The sequence below is a fragment of the Lissotriton vulgaris genome, chromosome 3_1 (assembly GCF_964263255.1).
Source record: "Lissotriton vulgaris chromosome 3_1, aLisVul1.2, whole genome shotgun sequence".
Classification (NCBI taxonomy): Eukaryota; Metazoa; Chordata; class Amphibia; order Caudata; family Salamandridae; genus Lissotriton; species Lissotriton vulgaris.
In genome coordinates this window covers 857,230,791-857,247,969 of record NC_141689.1, presented here as the reverse complement: position 1 = coordinate 857,247,969, position 17,179 = coordinate 857,230,791, and the positions used below count along the sequence as shown (strand labels likewise).

The 17,179-nt window shown below is 43.7% G+C and overlaps 1 protein-coding gene across 6 annotated transcripts in view; it reads right to left on the bottom strand.

Moving 5' to 3' along the window:
* The window catches only part of CDC14B (cell division cycle 14B), a 420,083-nt gene that overhangs the window by 387,159 nt on the left and 15,745 nt on the right, over nucleotides 1-17,179 (bottom strand). For all 6 annotated transcript variants that reach the window (XM_086961162.1, XM_086961163.1, XM_086961165.1 and 3 more), the window contains exon 2: nucleotides 4,182-4,272. In XM_086961162.1, coding sequence (XP_086817288.1) covers nucleotides 4,182-4,272 — 91 coding nt within the window. The remainder of the gene's footprint in view (nucleotides 1-4,181; nucleotides 4,273-17,179) is intronic.

Sequence of the window (17,179 nt, the reverse complement as noted above, 5' to 3'; positions counted from 1 at the left end):
TCCTTTAACTTTCAATCAGCCCATAGCCCCGCCCACACGCAAGACATACCAAATCTGTTTTGGGTGTTTTGCAGCTATATATGTAGGCCTGTCTGAGCAATACAGATCTTGTGCCCTTCCTTTTTTTTGTCATGCAAAGTGTGGTCTAGAAACTGCAGAGGTGCCTCTTAGAATCCACATTTTTAAGACCAACTGGAGCTTGTTCTTCCTCTCCTTTGTTAAAGTATGTGAAGCAAAGCTCACATGGATGATATTTATGTTGGTTGGCTGGTGTGAAGATTTGAGGACCCAGCACCGCAACTTGACTGGTTTTGGTTTCGAACCAGTGATTCCATTTTTATTTTGTAGAACTACCTCCCAACCACTTATACTAAGGGGATGAGTTCCGAACTTCAAGAGAATCTCTACTAAACTGGCAGGTGCAATGAGGAACAGAACTCTGAAATATGCTTTTTACCCCCGAAATTGGGAAAAAGCCTAGTACTCTGGGAGACGCCCTACTGCTGTCGCCATCCCTAAACGAAAGGCAGCTGACTATATTCTTAGTAGTAGTAATAATTTAAAAAAGCGAAATGCGTAACCAGTATTAAAAGCCAACTTCTGGAAAAGGCAATACCTCGGAGTGATCGCTTTATTGGTCTGAATCATTGATATTATGCCCGGCGTGCTCCGCCGGCTACAGGCGATCTACTGCGCAGGGCGAGGCAAGGCGGAAGGAGCAGAAACGGAGGAAATATATATATCATTCGATCAAGACACTCAATAGCCACAAGGACCTTGCGGACTACAACCAAACGTAAGAAATCTACTTTCCATGGAGTTGGATAACTGCAAGGGGCATCCCAAAACAACTAGTGTGGTATAACAGCCGCTTGCAGACCTGCACCATACTATTAAGTCTCAGAGAAAGCCTATATCACCCTGTTTCTGCCTAGTCTCTCAAGGTCAAAAGGTAGTGTCCCATTGTCTGAGGTTTGTCAGTCTAAATCTTCAACTATTTGCATCACAGGACTGAAAGTGGTTTGATTCAATTAGTCTTCTTTTCCACTTGTAGCATAGTTATGTTCAATATTGTATTTTTAATAAATCTGCAGATGTGTAATTTAAGACTTCTCTTCAAGGTTACATATTTATCTTGCGAAACAGGGAGGTCCCTTTTCAACACTGCCTTTATATAAACGTGTTATGAAAATAATGTGACACTTCTAGGTTGTAATACAATGTTATCTCTAGGATGCGCACACAGGTTTCTCATATGGCTTCTAAGCCCCCGAAAAAGTGTCATTCAACACAAAATGTATTGAGCATAAATTCATGAACACTAATTCTGGAATAATAAAAGTTTATTGATTGGATACCCCAACTGAGTTGACTAAACTGTTCTCCAAATAACAAGACTTTCGCGTTGAACATGTTTTTTTTGTTAGAAATACCCTGTGGAAACAGCTTTAAAGGCAGTTGCTGCAACGTCTGCAAGGTGGAATCTTTGGAACCTTTCAGTTTTTATTATGGTAAACTATGACCAGATGTATCTAAGAACATTTGATAGTTATTAGCAGATTGTCCCGTGCCTTTAGTTCAATGGCCACAGATGTAAACGCATCAAAGTAAGAGAAATGAAACCGATGAAAAGTTATATCTCCTGATCATTTCCTGTATATGATAACGCTGTCCAGAAGTTGTGGTGTTAATATGAGATTAGCACCTTCCAGTACAAATTCTACAAATCATTGGGGGCTCGTATATCAGTAAGAGGGTCGATTGCCTTTCGGTCTATCTGCTGTTCAAATGTAAAGCATTGCCAAAATGTAAGTAAGAGTTATTAAAAAAATATATACAGCAACAACTGAACTATGGGTTACCTAGGTCAGTGTGCGCAAGTTCCAAATGTATCACCTCTTCGAGTGATCCCTAACTGCTTGACAAAGATAAGCTGGGCATTCAATTGCAGAAAGGTAGACCACCAATTGCAAACAGTACCCAACAAAGATATGGCCCAATAATCGCAAATTGCCCCAAAAACACAGAAAAGGCCACACACTGCTCCGTTAAATTGTGCATGAGGGAGCAAGAAGACCAAACTGGGAGTGGTAGGACAGCGATCAGCTGAACAAGACACTTGGCCTGATCTGAGCTTTGAGAAAACTAATCATCACATTTCAACCCAATATCTAAAAAAAAAAACGCTGTGGCCTCAAATTAAAGGTAGATCTCTAAAGGACTGCTGCATCTAGGTTGCTGAAAAGATGTCATGATATGACCTACTCATCAATGCAGGGCCTAAATTTAAAAGAATGAAAACTGCACTAAATTATAAGAATAAGTGCCCTCTGTCTGAAACCACATCACTATGGTGTCCTGATTGCAGTAACTATGAATATTTTTCCAAAAGAGAAACCAAAAGTGGTCATTCCCTTCGAAAAAGATGGGAACGGAATTCTGAGGGTGGGGGGAACTGCCTCAATCACAAAGCAGCTCAAAGGACCAACTCATTTATAATACAGTTTTAATGAGGCTGACCAGATCTCTATTTTCAAAACAGTATTTCCCAAACAGCTGAACATTTGAGTACCACAACAGAAAATGAGTGTTAAATCTTCTCTTCAACCGATGTTTGAGAAAGCACCCATAGATAATGGGCCTCAAAATCTTTTCTTTTAGGTCACAGCTTAACTAGGTCCAAAATGCACCACATACAACAGACCTACAAATTTCAAAACAGCATAGCAGTCAATTAAAAAAAAAAAACAATGAGAAGATACTGTAGTAAAGTGTGTAAAATAATAGCCCCTATTTAAAGGAAAAAACTATAATTTTTGTGATCTAGCTTGCAAATGCCACCAAATCATAGAAAATTATTAACAGAGAAAAGGTTAAAGGAAATTAACTTATCAGAAGCAGTGGTCTCTAGAGAAATCCATTTAAGGTACAAGAAAGTTGGATAATTCTGTCTGTTGGTAACAATGCTGATGTCATTAACTCTTTATACCCAATGCCACTAGCTTGATTTGATTTATGATTTATAAAGCTCGCGATTGCCCATGGGCGTCTTGGCGATGAGTAGATGTGCAAGACCAGCTAGCTTCCAGTTAAATATTTACAAGCCTGCAGTGAACAGCCAGGTTTTTATCTCTTTCCTAAATGAGAGTAGCGAAGGGCTGTTTTTTATTGTCGTTGGGAGCATATTCCATGCCCTAGCAGCGTGTAGCAGAAAGCTCCTCCCTCCCCACCGGACCGGTTTAAATCTAGGCACCTGAATCCATTTTTGATGACTGGATCTCAAGGTCCTAGATGGCTCATACCATTTCCAAATGATTTATCAGAAACTGACAGATGTATTGCTCATGTAAACTGCTCAATCGATTTATTTTTCATAGCTCTGTTTCCAGTGAAAGACAGCTAGACACAACAATGTAATTTGACATTAAGGTATAAAATGTGGAAGAGCTGATGAGGACTTGTCGAACATTAATATCAGTCTCCCACTGCACCCCCCCCCCCCCCCACAAAAAAAGACACCCCTCCAGGTGACTACAGTATATGATACAAGTAAAAGATGTGGGTAAATCATTAGCGGGGAGGGATTCGACATGGGACAGGGATATATCATCTCTTCTAAATGGTGGATTGCAGGTCTTTAGCCTCCTCTGAACAGCAGAACTAAAAAATCCCACTGCCTAAGAACAAATACACAAGAAAATAGTGAAGGGACTCAAAAACAGCATGAAAATTCATAGGGGGGTGAGGGCGTAATCTGTATGTTAATACAGAGAACACGCCTTCATAGCCACCACTCGAAGACTGACTCCCTTGTACAAATACTAAGTCAGCACAAAAGAGAGAAGCACGGAACAGGCAAAAAGCACAAGCATGCGTTAAGGATAATAGTTTGTAACTTGCCACCACAGATTGGCTATTAATGTTTCAAGGACAACAAACGTGTAGCCTAAAAAGGCAGGTGAGGTTGAAACAGTCCATGTTGATGATTACTTCGTACCAGAGAATAATAATGAATCCTGGCAATAAGATTTTCAATGTTAAGAACTGACTGGTGTACAAGGACTTGTAGCGAAAGTAGTCAAGTGACCGTTTAACTGAACAGTGCACAGTGGGCATGAAACATTTTTTGCGACGTGAAGGGCAAAGCAAATTGGATGCAAAGAAACAAAAATGATACTCACTTCTCATATACAAGTTCATCATCAATGCAGAAATAATGTGTATTTGTGGTGGCCTTTGGTTTGTGAGAGAAGATGGCGAAATAAAGACGATCTGAAACACAAAAAAACTCTGTATGAGGCCACACACAGTTTAAAAAGATCACAGATAAGATACTCAACCAAATATACAAACGAAACATAAAGATGTGCCTAAAACTAGATGGGATAAATGGAACCAAGCAACTGATTATGTCGAACTTCTAGTATTTGTTTTTTTTTTTAAACGACAATAGAGCAAGAAACATTTAACCAATAACCTTACAACAGAGGCGTTTTGTAAGAACACTAGTTAACAAATAATAGTAAATGGAAGGTTTAAGCATATAACTTTAGAAACAAAAGTACTAGTTATGTTGGAGTACCAGAAGCCATTCTGTTAAGACCTGACTTTAACAAGGCAAAGATTATGTACGTTAAAAATAAGAGCTTTGAGGAGCACACAAAAAGACTTGGACTACAAATAAAAATTCAAATCAATAGTAAAACCATGCTTCAGGTAGTCGACATCCATTTGAAAGGCTCTTTGTGGGTTGAATGGCTCTTGTATATATTTGTGAGTGTATATAATATGTGCCTTGGTCTAATGGAAGATAACCAGCATCTCTGAACTAGCAAATGTCGGTTATTGTTGTGCTAAAATTAACCAAACTAATCTTTTTTTAATCAACTACAATGTAACTAAATAAAAAACACAATAAATTAATTGAAACAAAAAAACTAAACTATTAGAATTAAAAGAAGAAGCTGAAAATGAAATGGATAACTAAAACACTTGAAATATATATACAATGAAAGACGTAATGCCCCGGTTATAAAGTTTCAACTTGCCAAAATAGCCCAACACACAAAAATGAAACGTTCAAATCACCTACATAGAATCTTTCATATCAAACGATACCATACTGCCCTGATTTAAAAGAGGGCTAAGGGTGAGGGGGTGACTGCGCCGAGCCACTAAAAACACCCATTACCTCAACCCAATTCCTCTTACAATACACAGTCTTACACCATCTCTTCCAATCTGCATACTCCATCAGCATTTTTCCTTCTGTATTATGTGATTTTGGTGTTAATGTAGGTGTAGTGTATTATCCCTTTATTGAGATTTCTGATTAGATAATATGTACTTTTCTGTTGCCTTTACGTGTTTTTACTTGTTGGCCCAAAGCCAACTTGTAGTACACCACGCTCTTAAAAGAAAAAAACGTTTAGACAGGAGATAGCAGTTGGCTCTTCAGAAGGTAAAAGACTAAGGAAGAGCCTCAGCAGCCTACAAAAGGGGGCCATATTTACGTCGAGCCTGGGCAGCACATGCGCTGCTTTGCGACGCATGCTGTATTCAGGTATGGACTCGATGCTCCGCCCACATCTCTCATTGGCGTTCGTCACTGTCCACTGTAAACTGTGGCTTTTCATTGTTCAATAGGCTTAGTAGCCCCTCCTTAGCATCACCTTGTCTTATTTTGTTACCTCTTATGAGGACACCCCCTTTACGTGTGTTGTTTATCAGAAGGCTTTAATTACAGCCGCCGAGCACTATTTTCTCAAATAGCTTTGTCCTGCCTGATGTTGCAGGCAAGACATGCTCTCTCCTATCTCTCCTAATGCTTTTTCAAAAAATCTTTATAGCACGGGCGCTGAAAGCATTTGCAATGCAATAGGTCTCGCATTTGCAAGAGTAAGCTATTGGCATTGTAAACAACAATGCCTTTTATTTATCCGTTTTTAAAAACAACACAAATCAAAGGCATTGTCATTTACAATGCCAATAGCTCAAACTCTCATAAATGCGAGATCTAGTGTTTATGTTTATATATGCTTGTAAAGCGTTCGAATACCGAGGCGTCTTGGCGCTGTGGTGTGTAGAGGGCGTGGCTGGGGGTGAGATCTTATATGGCTGTAAACAGCCAGGTCTTTAAGCTCCTTCTGAAAAGCTGGCGGTTGGATTGAGTCCTCAGAAAGAGTGGCATCTTGTTCCAGAGTTTGGATGCACAATGCGTGATTGCTCTGCCCCCCCATCTTGCCCTGATTGGTTGATCTGAGGGAACGGGTGGGAGTGTAAAGTGTAAAAAGAGCTTGGAGATCCTCAGCACCACTGCCATAGATTGCTTTATGTACCACAGTTAGAGCTTTGAACTCGACATGCTGTTTGATAAGCAGCCAATGTAGGGTTTTTATGCCAGCCGAAGTAGGCTGACCTCTGGGAGTACCCAGTAAAAGTCTTGATGCGGCATTTTGCAAAGACTGCAGTTTTTGCAGCTGGTACTTGTCAATTTCCAGAAATAGGGCATTACAATAGTCCAGTTTCGATAATAGGAGAGCGACCATCACGGTCTTTTGGAGGTCTTTACGAATGTACAGAATTGCTAGCACCAGAGGAGGCTGTTAGTATAGTGGAGAAAATAGAATGCACGTGCTCAGAGTGAACTAAAAGGACCCTTCAGGCCCCAGCTAAAAGCTGGTAGCCAGTTGTCTTCATTGGGTCCCAGATAGTTGCAAAGAAAATGAGAAACGGTGATTTAAAAAGAGTGTGGACTACTCCTCAAACAACTCATTTTAATGAGAGGGTAGCTCTAACTCTGTTAAAACCAGTGAAAAAAATGGACTAATAAGTGGTTATTGGTTAGTGGAAGACAACTTGCTACCAGCTTTTAGCTGGGGCCTGAGGGTCCTTTTAGTTCACTCTGAGCACGTGCATTCTATTTTCTCCACTATACCAACAGCCTCCTCTGGTGCTAGCAATTCTGTAATTCTTCTGAATTTTTACCTTTAGCATCTGGTTCCTATAACTATTGACACTCTTACGTTGATTGATATATGCATCTATAAGGGATATGAGAGTGTTCTTTTGACCCTTTCTCTCCTGTTGTTTGAATCGGTAATTATGATGGTCAGTGGGATCTAGATTATTTTTTTTTTTTTAAAACAGGAGTAATAGATGCTGTCTTTCAGATTGCTGGATAGCAACCAGATGTTATCATTTGGTTAAGGACCGGGGTGAGGTTTTCACAGACTGTATGGACTGCTTGGTGCATAATAAAAGGTGGGCAGGGATCTGTAGGCGCCGCAGATTTTATAGAGAGTAGAAGTTTGTGCGTTACTTCATTTGTAGGGGGCTGGAAACATGTCAGTGTACAGGTGGGGTAGCCGTCATTAAGTTCCTGACTTGAGATGTTGTATTTATGGAAACGTCGTTACAGATTCCTTGCACCTTCTGTTGAAAGTGTTTGGCCAATCTATTACAGAAGGCTTGGTCAGGCTTGAAAGTATTTTCTTGTTGTGGTTTTATTAACATGTTGACCGATTTGAATAATTCTTTGGTGGAGTTTCCCGCCTCCTTGATTTTGATGGTAAAGAATTGTTTTTTTGTGGCAGTGATAGCTTCCTTATATTGAAAAATAGTGTGGTTATATAGAAGTTTCTTTTGGTTATCGTAGTCCTGTCTCCAAAGACGTTCTGCGGCCCTGCAACGAATCTTTAGACGTTTGAGCTCTGGCGTGTACCATGGTGATGATCTTTTAGCCTTTTTGACCGTCACCAGCTTTTCTGGTGCAACCTGATCTGCAGCTGACAGCAGCCAGTTGTTGAATTGCAGGGCAGCTTCGCTGTTATTTCTCGAGAAGACGGGACATGGGTCAAGTGCCAACTCAAACACGCAATCTTTCAATTTCCCCCACCGTCTAGTTCGTATCTTAGATGTTTAACTTGTGTATAAGTGTGGCTGTTCCACTTTGAGACCAAAGTATATAGCTTTATGGTCTGTCCATGAAAGAGCCGTCAGACTAGAGAGAGTGATGTCAGGGCTGCTTGTAAAGATCCCATCTAGCGTGTGTCCTGCCAAATGGGTCGGTTCTGTTACAATCTGGCTGAGGTTGAAGGCCTCTAAGTAATCCACCAGTCTGGCGGTGTCAGAGTTTCCAGATGATAATTGAAGTTCAATGTATATTTCGAACAACACCAGAAGGGCTTGGGGAAAAGTTGTATTGATGCCAGGTGGTCGATAGACAAGAATCCCTTGGAAACTCTGGAAATTATTTGGTTTTATACAAAAATGCAGAGCCTCAGCAGGAAAAGTGGTAATTTTATCTGTCTGCACTTTGTAGTGATCCCGGTAGATGATAGCTAGGCCTCCCCCTTTGCCAGTCCCTCTGTCCTGTGATAGGAATGTGTACCTGGCTGGTAGAGCTATGTTCCAGTCGGGCATGGAAATGGTATCTGTCCAGGTCTCCGTTATAAAAATGAGATCAGGGGAGGTAAGTTGGAATAAATCCTCTAGCTCATGTTTATGCTTGGGTATCGAGCAGGCGTTGAGCAGTAGGCCCTTGATATACTCTTTACTCGTGTTACTAGGGGTCCTATATGCCATTTCGGCATCCCGAAATTTTATGTTATGTTATGTTAATAGGTGATTTATATAGCGCGCGGCTACTCGGGCAGTGTGTCCCGGCACTGTACAGATCTGTAAAGAGACGCAAAACAGAAAAACAAGCGCACTAGAGGCTGAAAAGCCAGGTCTTAAGGCCTTTCCTGAAGGACAGGAGATTATCAGCTTTTCTCAGAAAAAGGGGGGAGCTTATTCCAGAGCTGCGGGGCACAGGCTCTGTAGGAGCGACCTCCGATGCGCGAGTGCTTTACAGATGGAACAACAGCAAGAGCTTGTGGGGCAGAACGTAACGATCTGGTAGGATGGTAAAACTGAACGTGTTTCCTGAGGTAGACTGCACCGGTACCGTGTAAGGACTTAAAGGTCAAGGTCAAAGTCTTGAAGATGATGCGTTTCCTTACCGGGAGCCAGTGAAGTGCCTCAAGGAGGGACGAGGTGTGAGATCTGCGACTTAGGCCGAAAATGGCCCTTGCAGCGGAATTTTGGACAGTCTGTAAGCGAGATAGGAGGTACTCTGGTAGACCCAAATAGAGCACATTGGCGTAGTCGAGCCTGGATCCAATCATTGCTTGTACAGTGATTCTCCTATGAGCCTGAGACAATAGAGGTAGGAATTTCCTGAGTGTACGCAGCAAGCCAAAACATTGGCCGACTAGGGCAAGGATCTGGGGTTTGAAGGTAAGACCATTGTCAAGTTTGACACCCAGATTCTTAGCGATCGCAGTGGGGGAAGAAGGAGGATGCATATCTGCCGGCCACCAAGATTTCCATTGAGTGTCAGGAGAGCAGCCCAAAAATATAATTTCAGACTTGTCTGAATTACATTTAAGCTGATTCAGCTGAAACCAGGAAAAGACCGCCTCTAAGCAGCTTTTAATAGAGTCACCTGCGAAATCAGAGTTCTTATCGCAGGTGAAAAGCAGCTGGTATTGTCCGCATAGGACACGATACACGCGCCAAAGGTCTCCACTAGTTCAGCCAAGGGGGAAGAGATAGACGTTAAATAAAGTGGGACTAAGAACTGATCCCTGTGGCACTCCCACATCAAGAGATGGAACTGTTGCTGAAAAAGGTGGCGACCAGATCATTTGTTGGCGTTCGGAGAGAAAGGACTTAAGCCAGTTGAACACCGTCCCTCTAATTCCGATCTCATGAAGTCTAAAGAGGAGCCGGTTGTGAGGGACGGTGTCAAAGGCCGCTGAGAGATCTAGTAATACCAACATTGCCTTCTCTCCGCAATCAGTCACTTCCTTTATGGTCTCAGTTACCTCCAGTAGTGCTGTTTCTGTACTGAGGTTGGAGCGGAAACCTGACTGTGTCTGATGAAGAATGTCATGGGCTTCTAAGAATTTTGACAAGGTGGAGTGTACATGTTTTTCGGCAAGTTTGGCAAGGGCAGGAAGCAGAGATATTGGCCTATAGTTAGAGTGCTCTAAAGGGTTCAAATTAGATTTTTTTATAAGAGGGATGACATGAGCCTTTTTCCAGGCCTTTGGAACCTCGCCCAAAGTAAAGGAGGCGTTGAGGAGAGGATTAATCAGAGAATTGAGAACGGGGGCCATTTTTGAAAGGATTTTGGCGGGGCAAGGGTCAGAGGGAGAGCCAGATTTCAGTTTTTGCAACAAATCAAGCGAGGCCTCCAACGACAGAGGAGGAAAATCTGACAGAGTATGGGTGTCATGTGAAATGTTCATAATCAATGAAGAGGGGCCAGGATCAATGACGGGGGCAGCAGGAGGAAAGGATGCCTGGATGTTAAGAATTTTGTTGTAGAAAAAGCTACCCAGCTGATTGACCCAGAGTTCAGAGGGAGAAAATTTAGGGTTTGAAGCAAGGGGGGGAAGTGAATTCCCTAACGATATTAAATATTTCCTTACTGATGTTACAGGCTGAGTCAATTCTTTTAGCGAAGAAAGCTTTTTTTGCTAGTGTGATTTCTTTGTGGTAGGCCTTAGTGAGTGAAATCTACTGCCACGTTCGCGATTTCCCTCTTTGATGGAATTTATACCATTTCGCCCATCTCCTGTATTAACTGCAGGCCGAATGCCAGAGCGTGTTTTAGGGTAGATTGTGAACAGGCATTTCTTACATAGGAACACAGTCTCTGTGATGTCTTGAGGCAGTAAGAAGTGGGGAACACACCTGTCTAGACATAGCTCTAATAATTCAAACCTACCGTATGTGTGTGGAGTGAGTTGACCAGGGGTTCTGGCCGTGGGCCCGCTCCGGGCGCAGACAGGCTTGCCATTGGCGAGCCAAATGCGCGCCCGCTGCGCGGCTGCTCCAGCAAGTCTGATATAGTGGTGGTGGGCGGGACAGCTAGAGCGTCAACCCCAGGCAATGCGGACACGGCAACTTCCGGGTACAGCAGGGGACAAACGCGGGGGAGGCAGGGGTCGCGCTAAAGAGGAATGAAGACTGTGCAAAATTAGCAGGTAAGAGCGGATTTTTAAAAACTGATAGTCAGAAGTTAAACAATTTGAAACACGACCTAAGTGTTTTAAAATAGAAAACGCCGCTAAAAACAAGAATTCAGTGTCCCAGCAGAGTGCTAGTGCAGAAGTATAACAGGTAAAAATCTATTGCATTGCAAATGCTGGTTAGGTCGAGCCTGGGCTGCGCATGAACTGCTCTGCGAGGGCTGCTGTATTCTGGTAGGGACTTGAAGCTCCGCCCACATTTTTCATTGGCTTGTGTCATTTCCACTGTAAACTGTGGCTGTTTATTGGTCCATAGGCATAGTAGTGCCTCCTTAGAACCGCCTCGTCTCATTTGGTAACCTCCCATGGCGACACCCCTTGTTACGTGTGTGGTTACTCAGTAGGCTTTAATTATAGCCTCTGAGCACTCTTTTCTCAAATAAATGTGTCCTACCTGCTGGACACACTCTCTCCTAACACTTTAAAAAAAAAAAAGAAAATAGTTATAGCACGGGCGCCAAACGCATTAGCAATGCAATAGGTCCCGCATTTGCAAGAGTTTAAGCAATTTGCATCGTAAATGACAGTGCCTTTTATTTATCTGGTTTAAAAACAACACATAAATAAAAGGCATTGTCATTTAAAATGCCAATAGCTCAAATTCTTGTAAATGCGAGATCTATTACATTACAAATGCTTGTTCTTCAAATGTTGCCAGTCAGTCATTCAAATATTTAAATACAAATCTGGTTTCAAAATAAGTGGGTCATTGATTGTTCATTTAGCGTGTGCCATCACTTTAGAAGCACTGTTTCTCTGAAAAACAGCTTTGTTTAGATTTAGTACATTTTTGAAGTCCATTACCATAAAGTACTGAAAATCTACTTCCCTCTCCATGTCTTTTGTAGTAATCAAATTAATATGAGGCAATATTTATGCCCAGAGTTAGTTGCAAAACAAATATATTTTGCCCTGACTGATTATGCATTTCTAGCAAGCCTCTGGATTTGCCAATTCTCAATCATATTGGTGAGCATCTGAGGTATGTAGTGACCCTTAATCAACATTGCTCCTTCCCCTGCCCCCACCTCTTTATTTTCTGGATCCAAATGCAACCATCTGCTTCTTCGTGTTTCAGTAAACATGGGATAATGCACTACATGTAAGTATTACTATGAAGGACAAATGTATACTCTAGACCAGGTTTACTCAAAGTACGGCCCAGGGCCGCATGTGGCCCTCCTGACCTTTAATTGTGGCATCCTGGTGAACAGTAGCATTGGGATGCTGTTCACTTGACAGCAAGGAACATGAGAGAATTGCCATTACTGATACTCCATTTATCTCAAATATGTAGCCAAAGTACAGACCACAGTTCAATACTTTGGTTTGCTATTCAATATCTGTTTATTCAAAAATAATTTGATAATGCACATTTTAAATTTAGTGTCATCAAATCAACCAATTTTCTGTAACAGTGAGGACACAGTCAGTGAAATAAAACTTCATATATACCACCACTCATAACTCATCATACATATCACAGTCAAAACACTTACATTCAAACAATCAACCTAGGTACCTCACACACTCTGGAAAAATAAAAAACCAGTGGGTGAAGTACTGGGTCTGCTATATGATCTAAAACAATTACTAATATTCTAAACAATACACTGTAGAAAAAATCAATTAAATCACAAGATTGTAAGCATAATCATTGAAATATCAGTGTATAGGCACTATTAGAGATGTAAAACAAGTTAACATCAAAGTGCGACCAGCAGACCAAAACGGCCTACGCGTTTCAAATCCCTATCAGTCTCAGGATTCTCTTCAGGGCCAAACTCTGTAGAAAAGAGAAGAAAAAAGTGGAACCATGTATCTGATAACTCAATAAAGTCAAGAAAACTTATGAACGCTACTACACCTAAGTGCCACCACAGCTTACCAGTTTCTCTTTAGCCAATAGATCGCATTTCATCTTATCTTATCTTATCTTATGCTGTATTTATAAAGCGCGCTGACACCGAAGGTTTCAGAAGTGTGTACCCCTAAAACAAATTAGAAAAACAGAAAAGAAGAGAAGGGGTGTGTCAACAGGGCATGTTAGCATCAAACCACTATCTAAATGGTGTGTGGCAGTATTTCTCAGAATTTACCTATGAGGGGGGGTTATGTAGACCGAGTCCTCAACTGGCTGGTAGCAATTCTTCAGCGCGTTGTAAAAAGGGGGACCTACTGAAAGAACATTGTGTCAGTGGCCTGAAGAATATCAGAGGAGCAAGACATGGACAAACAAAGCTTTTGCATGGCGGCTTACCATGAGGGTCTGTTCTTTGCGATACGATGGAGAAAGCAGTGAATGGTTTCAGAGTCCAGAGTGATCCGGGGGGGTCAAATACCGAGGCCTCACTCTGGCAAAGGATGAACAGTATGGGATTTCATTAACAAGCTGGAAATGGTCAATTTTAATAAAGGGAAAGATATATTGGTCACACTGGGTGTGACGTCCCTTTATACCCAAATTCCCCAGGATGAAGCAGAGGCAGTGCTCTCCTATTTTTTGGAATTAAGAACTAGACCAGTCCAGGTACCTACACAGCTTCTAGTCGATTTGGCATCATTTGCTTTAAAAAAGAATTATTTTTGTTTTGGAAAGGAATTATTTTTTCAAATCAAAGGAGTAGCTATGGGGTGTCCTTTGGCCCCATAGCTGGCGGTATTATTCATGTCTTTGTACGAAGACACTTATGTCCACCACAATAACCCCTCTGCTGAGTATATTGGAACGTGGCTACGTTTCGTTGATGACGTTTTTATGATCTGGACAGGCGGTGAAGAAAAACTTATGCTTTTTTACAATTGGTTGAATGCCAGAACTATTGACATCCAGTTCACAATATCTCATTCGTACAATAAAATATCTTTTCTAGACGTTGAGGTGTATCCGGCTGATGGCAAATTGGCTACTTCCCTCTACACCAAACCTACTGATCGAAATAAGGCCCTGTTGTTCTCAAGCAACCACCCTAGGAGCTTAAAAGAAAACCGGCCCTACGGCCAATTCCTTCGTATTCGAAGGAATTGTACTTTTAATGGTGATTACAATCTACATGCTGAGAACTTGGTAACCAAACTATGTGAACGTGGTTATCCCAAGAAACTGGTCGGTAAATCTATGAAACGAGCGAGATGGACTCCGAGGGACAGCTTACTCGAACGCAGAAATAAGCCACAATTAAAACGTCAAGTCTGCGTCAACACTTTCTGCCCCAATGCCAATAAATTTAAAAAAATCATTGGACAAAATTCTGGATCCAAGTCTACAGTCACCACCATTGTTCGCTTTTAAAAAAAAAGAGCAGTATTTCAAATCATGTAGTGAGAGCAGCAGCACCCAGAGAAATACAGCCAACATTGAGACAACTAATGGGCCTAGCGCCCATTGTGGGTCACCACAAATGTGGCACGTGTCTCTGCTGCAATTCGACCATAGAAGGTTCACTTTTCAAACACAATAGTATCTCATGGAAACATGATTCTTTCAGTAACTGCAAATCCAAATACGTCGTCTATGGAGTATTATGCCCTTGTGGACTTCTATACATAGGCAAGACCAACCAGGAAATCCGCCAAAGAATCTCTCAACATGAGTCCAGGATTAAAAATAAAGTGCAAATTGCGCCACTTGTTAACCACTGGACTAGATTGAACCATCAAATAAGTGATCTCAAATGGACTGTCATCTCCAAAGTGGAAAAAGATTTCCGTGGAGGAGATTTGGATTTGAAACTATCCAAAAGGGAGGCCTTGTTAATCGTGAAGTATGACACAGCTGTGGGGCGCTAGGTGGCGCCGGACTAAGATGGCCGCACTAGTGTAAGGCTCCCAATCGGCCGAGCACTCTTTCCCATGCTGAAGGGATCCTGACCGGGCAGACTGGCTCAAACATTGCCCCTTTACCTCCGCTTCACCGTGCTGAACACAACGGTGTCTCGCTTGCCCTGCGGGACCCTACCGGAGAGGTGCCGGCGGTCGGAGAATCCTGAGCGGACTGCTGTACAGCGGGGGAGGCTCTTTCGCGCCGGCTCATCTCTCTTGGGAGAGGCCGGTGCTCTGCGGCCTTCCCGTCACTGCCGGAGCGGCCTTGCATGCTGGAGGCGATCTGACCGCTGGACGATCGGGAGGGCCCGACGGGCTCGGGGGGGCCCCAGCTGCTGATTCAGGTGAGCGCTGCTCGCGATCTGCCGCCTCACCCCGCCGGTATCCTCCCCCAACGTGGGAACGCTCATCACTGTGCCCAGGGCCTCGCTGACGTGCCAGTCATCCGCCATCATAGGTTCCCTGCCTCCCGGACTGAGAAGCCTAGGGCCTAATCTCCTGACGGTACTCCAACTGCTACGGGGCTGGGACCACTGACCCTACCGGCTGCTGCTTCCCAACCACCATTTGCTTCACACTCTCCTGGCAGACGCCTCAAGGGGATACTGTGTCTCTCCAACTGCTGTAACTGCACTGCTCCTGCTGATACCACCGCTTGGGCCACCACGACAGTCAGTGCCCAGGTGCCTATCTACCAACGATCTCGAGGCACCCCCAGGGCCTTTACACTCACCTGGCACCAGCCAGACCACCCCATTGGAAAGACCACGCTGCAGTGCCAGTCACCGTGGCAAAGAACTGCGCACTTACGCATTCTGAAGTACCTCCTAGGGTGATATGTTCTTCCACACCCTCCCCTCCCCCTCAGGGGAGGCCCACATAGTCTCCTGGCATCTCTTGTTGATTTGTCCTAGAGTAAGATAGTCGACGCTACGCAGCACGAGGCCTGAACCACAAGCGACCGCTGCGTGGGAAGTTGTTCCGCGGTATCGCCCATCCCCAGGCCTGCGCCTCGCGTTGCCTTTTCTGCCTGTGCCTCCCATCCACTCGTAGCCTGCGACTACTGCTGCTCTTGACCGTTATCCACTCCACCGGCCCTGCCCGAGACGGTCCCTCCTTCCTCCTGCCACGACATTGCTGCGAGCTGGCGTCGATTTCTCCGACTACATCGCGGCCGCCCAGACGCGACATGGGCCGCAATGACGCACGCCAGTCTAAAATACCGTTTGAAACCAAAAAATCTTCCAAAACGCCGCCGGAGATGGAGGGCAGCCCTGCGGCCTCGACCCCTCAGGAAGAAGACTGGAAAACGCTACTGCTAGGCATGAAGCAAAGCCTCTCCACTATCGACGCCAAAATAGATACCATGAACATGCGTATGGACAGCGTTGTGGCCAAGCTTGAGCAACATGATACCCGCTTAAAGGAGACAGAAGACAGGATATCTGTTCTGGAAGATGGCGCTGCTTCCTCGGGCAAACAGGTCACCCAAATGGACAAGTTGCTCAAACTCATTGCAGATAAGAATGAGGATTTGGAAGCGAGGTCCCGCCGCAATAATGTCCGCATTTTAGGCTTGGCGGAGTCCACCAATACTGGTAAAATGGAGACCTTCGTGGAGAACCTCCTCATGGACCTCTTCGGGAAAGAGTCCTTCTCTCCACACTTCATCATCGAAAGGGCCCATAGATCTCTAGCGGCCCGCCCGCCTCCCGGAGCTCAACCTCGCCCTATCATCGTGCGCTTCCTGAACTACAGAGACCGAGATGCAGTGTTAAAACGCTCCAGAGAACTGGGTACTGTGACCTACTGCAACACAACTCTCTCCTTTTTTCCAGATTTTACCCCCACTGTCCAGGAGGCAAGGCGCAAATTTGCAGTGGTTAAAAAGAAACTCCAGGCGCAGGAGCTCCCATATGCCATGTTATACCCAGCCAAATTGAAAGTATCAGTTCAGGGCAGGCACCATTTCTTTCAAAACCCGCAACAAGTGGAAGATTTTCTTAAACACTATAGGAAAGAACAAGACAGTGGTGAAGCTACTCGTCGCCGATCCAGGTCTCACTCACCACTGTCGCAGCAGGACTGACTGGGAGCATTGTGACATTGGACCTTGTCGTCTAGCACGCTCTGTCCATCACCTAAATGGAGCCAGCCTTCTTACATACTATGTTCCAGTTGCTTGAACTGCGCAAGATTCACCGGTCTAAGATATACCTAAGTGCTCGGTCACCCACCTCCGTCCCACGGTAGACGCCCGGTAAGAACCCGGT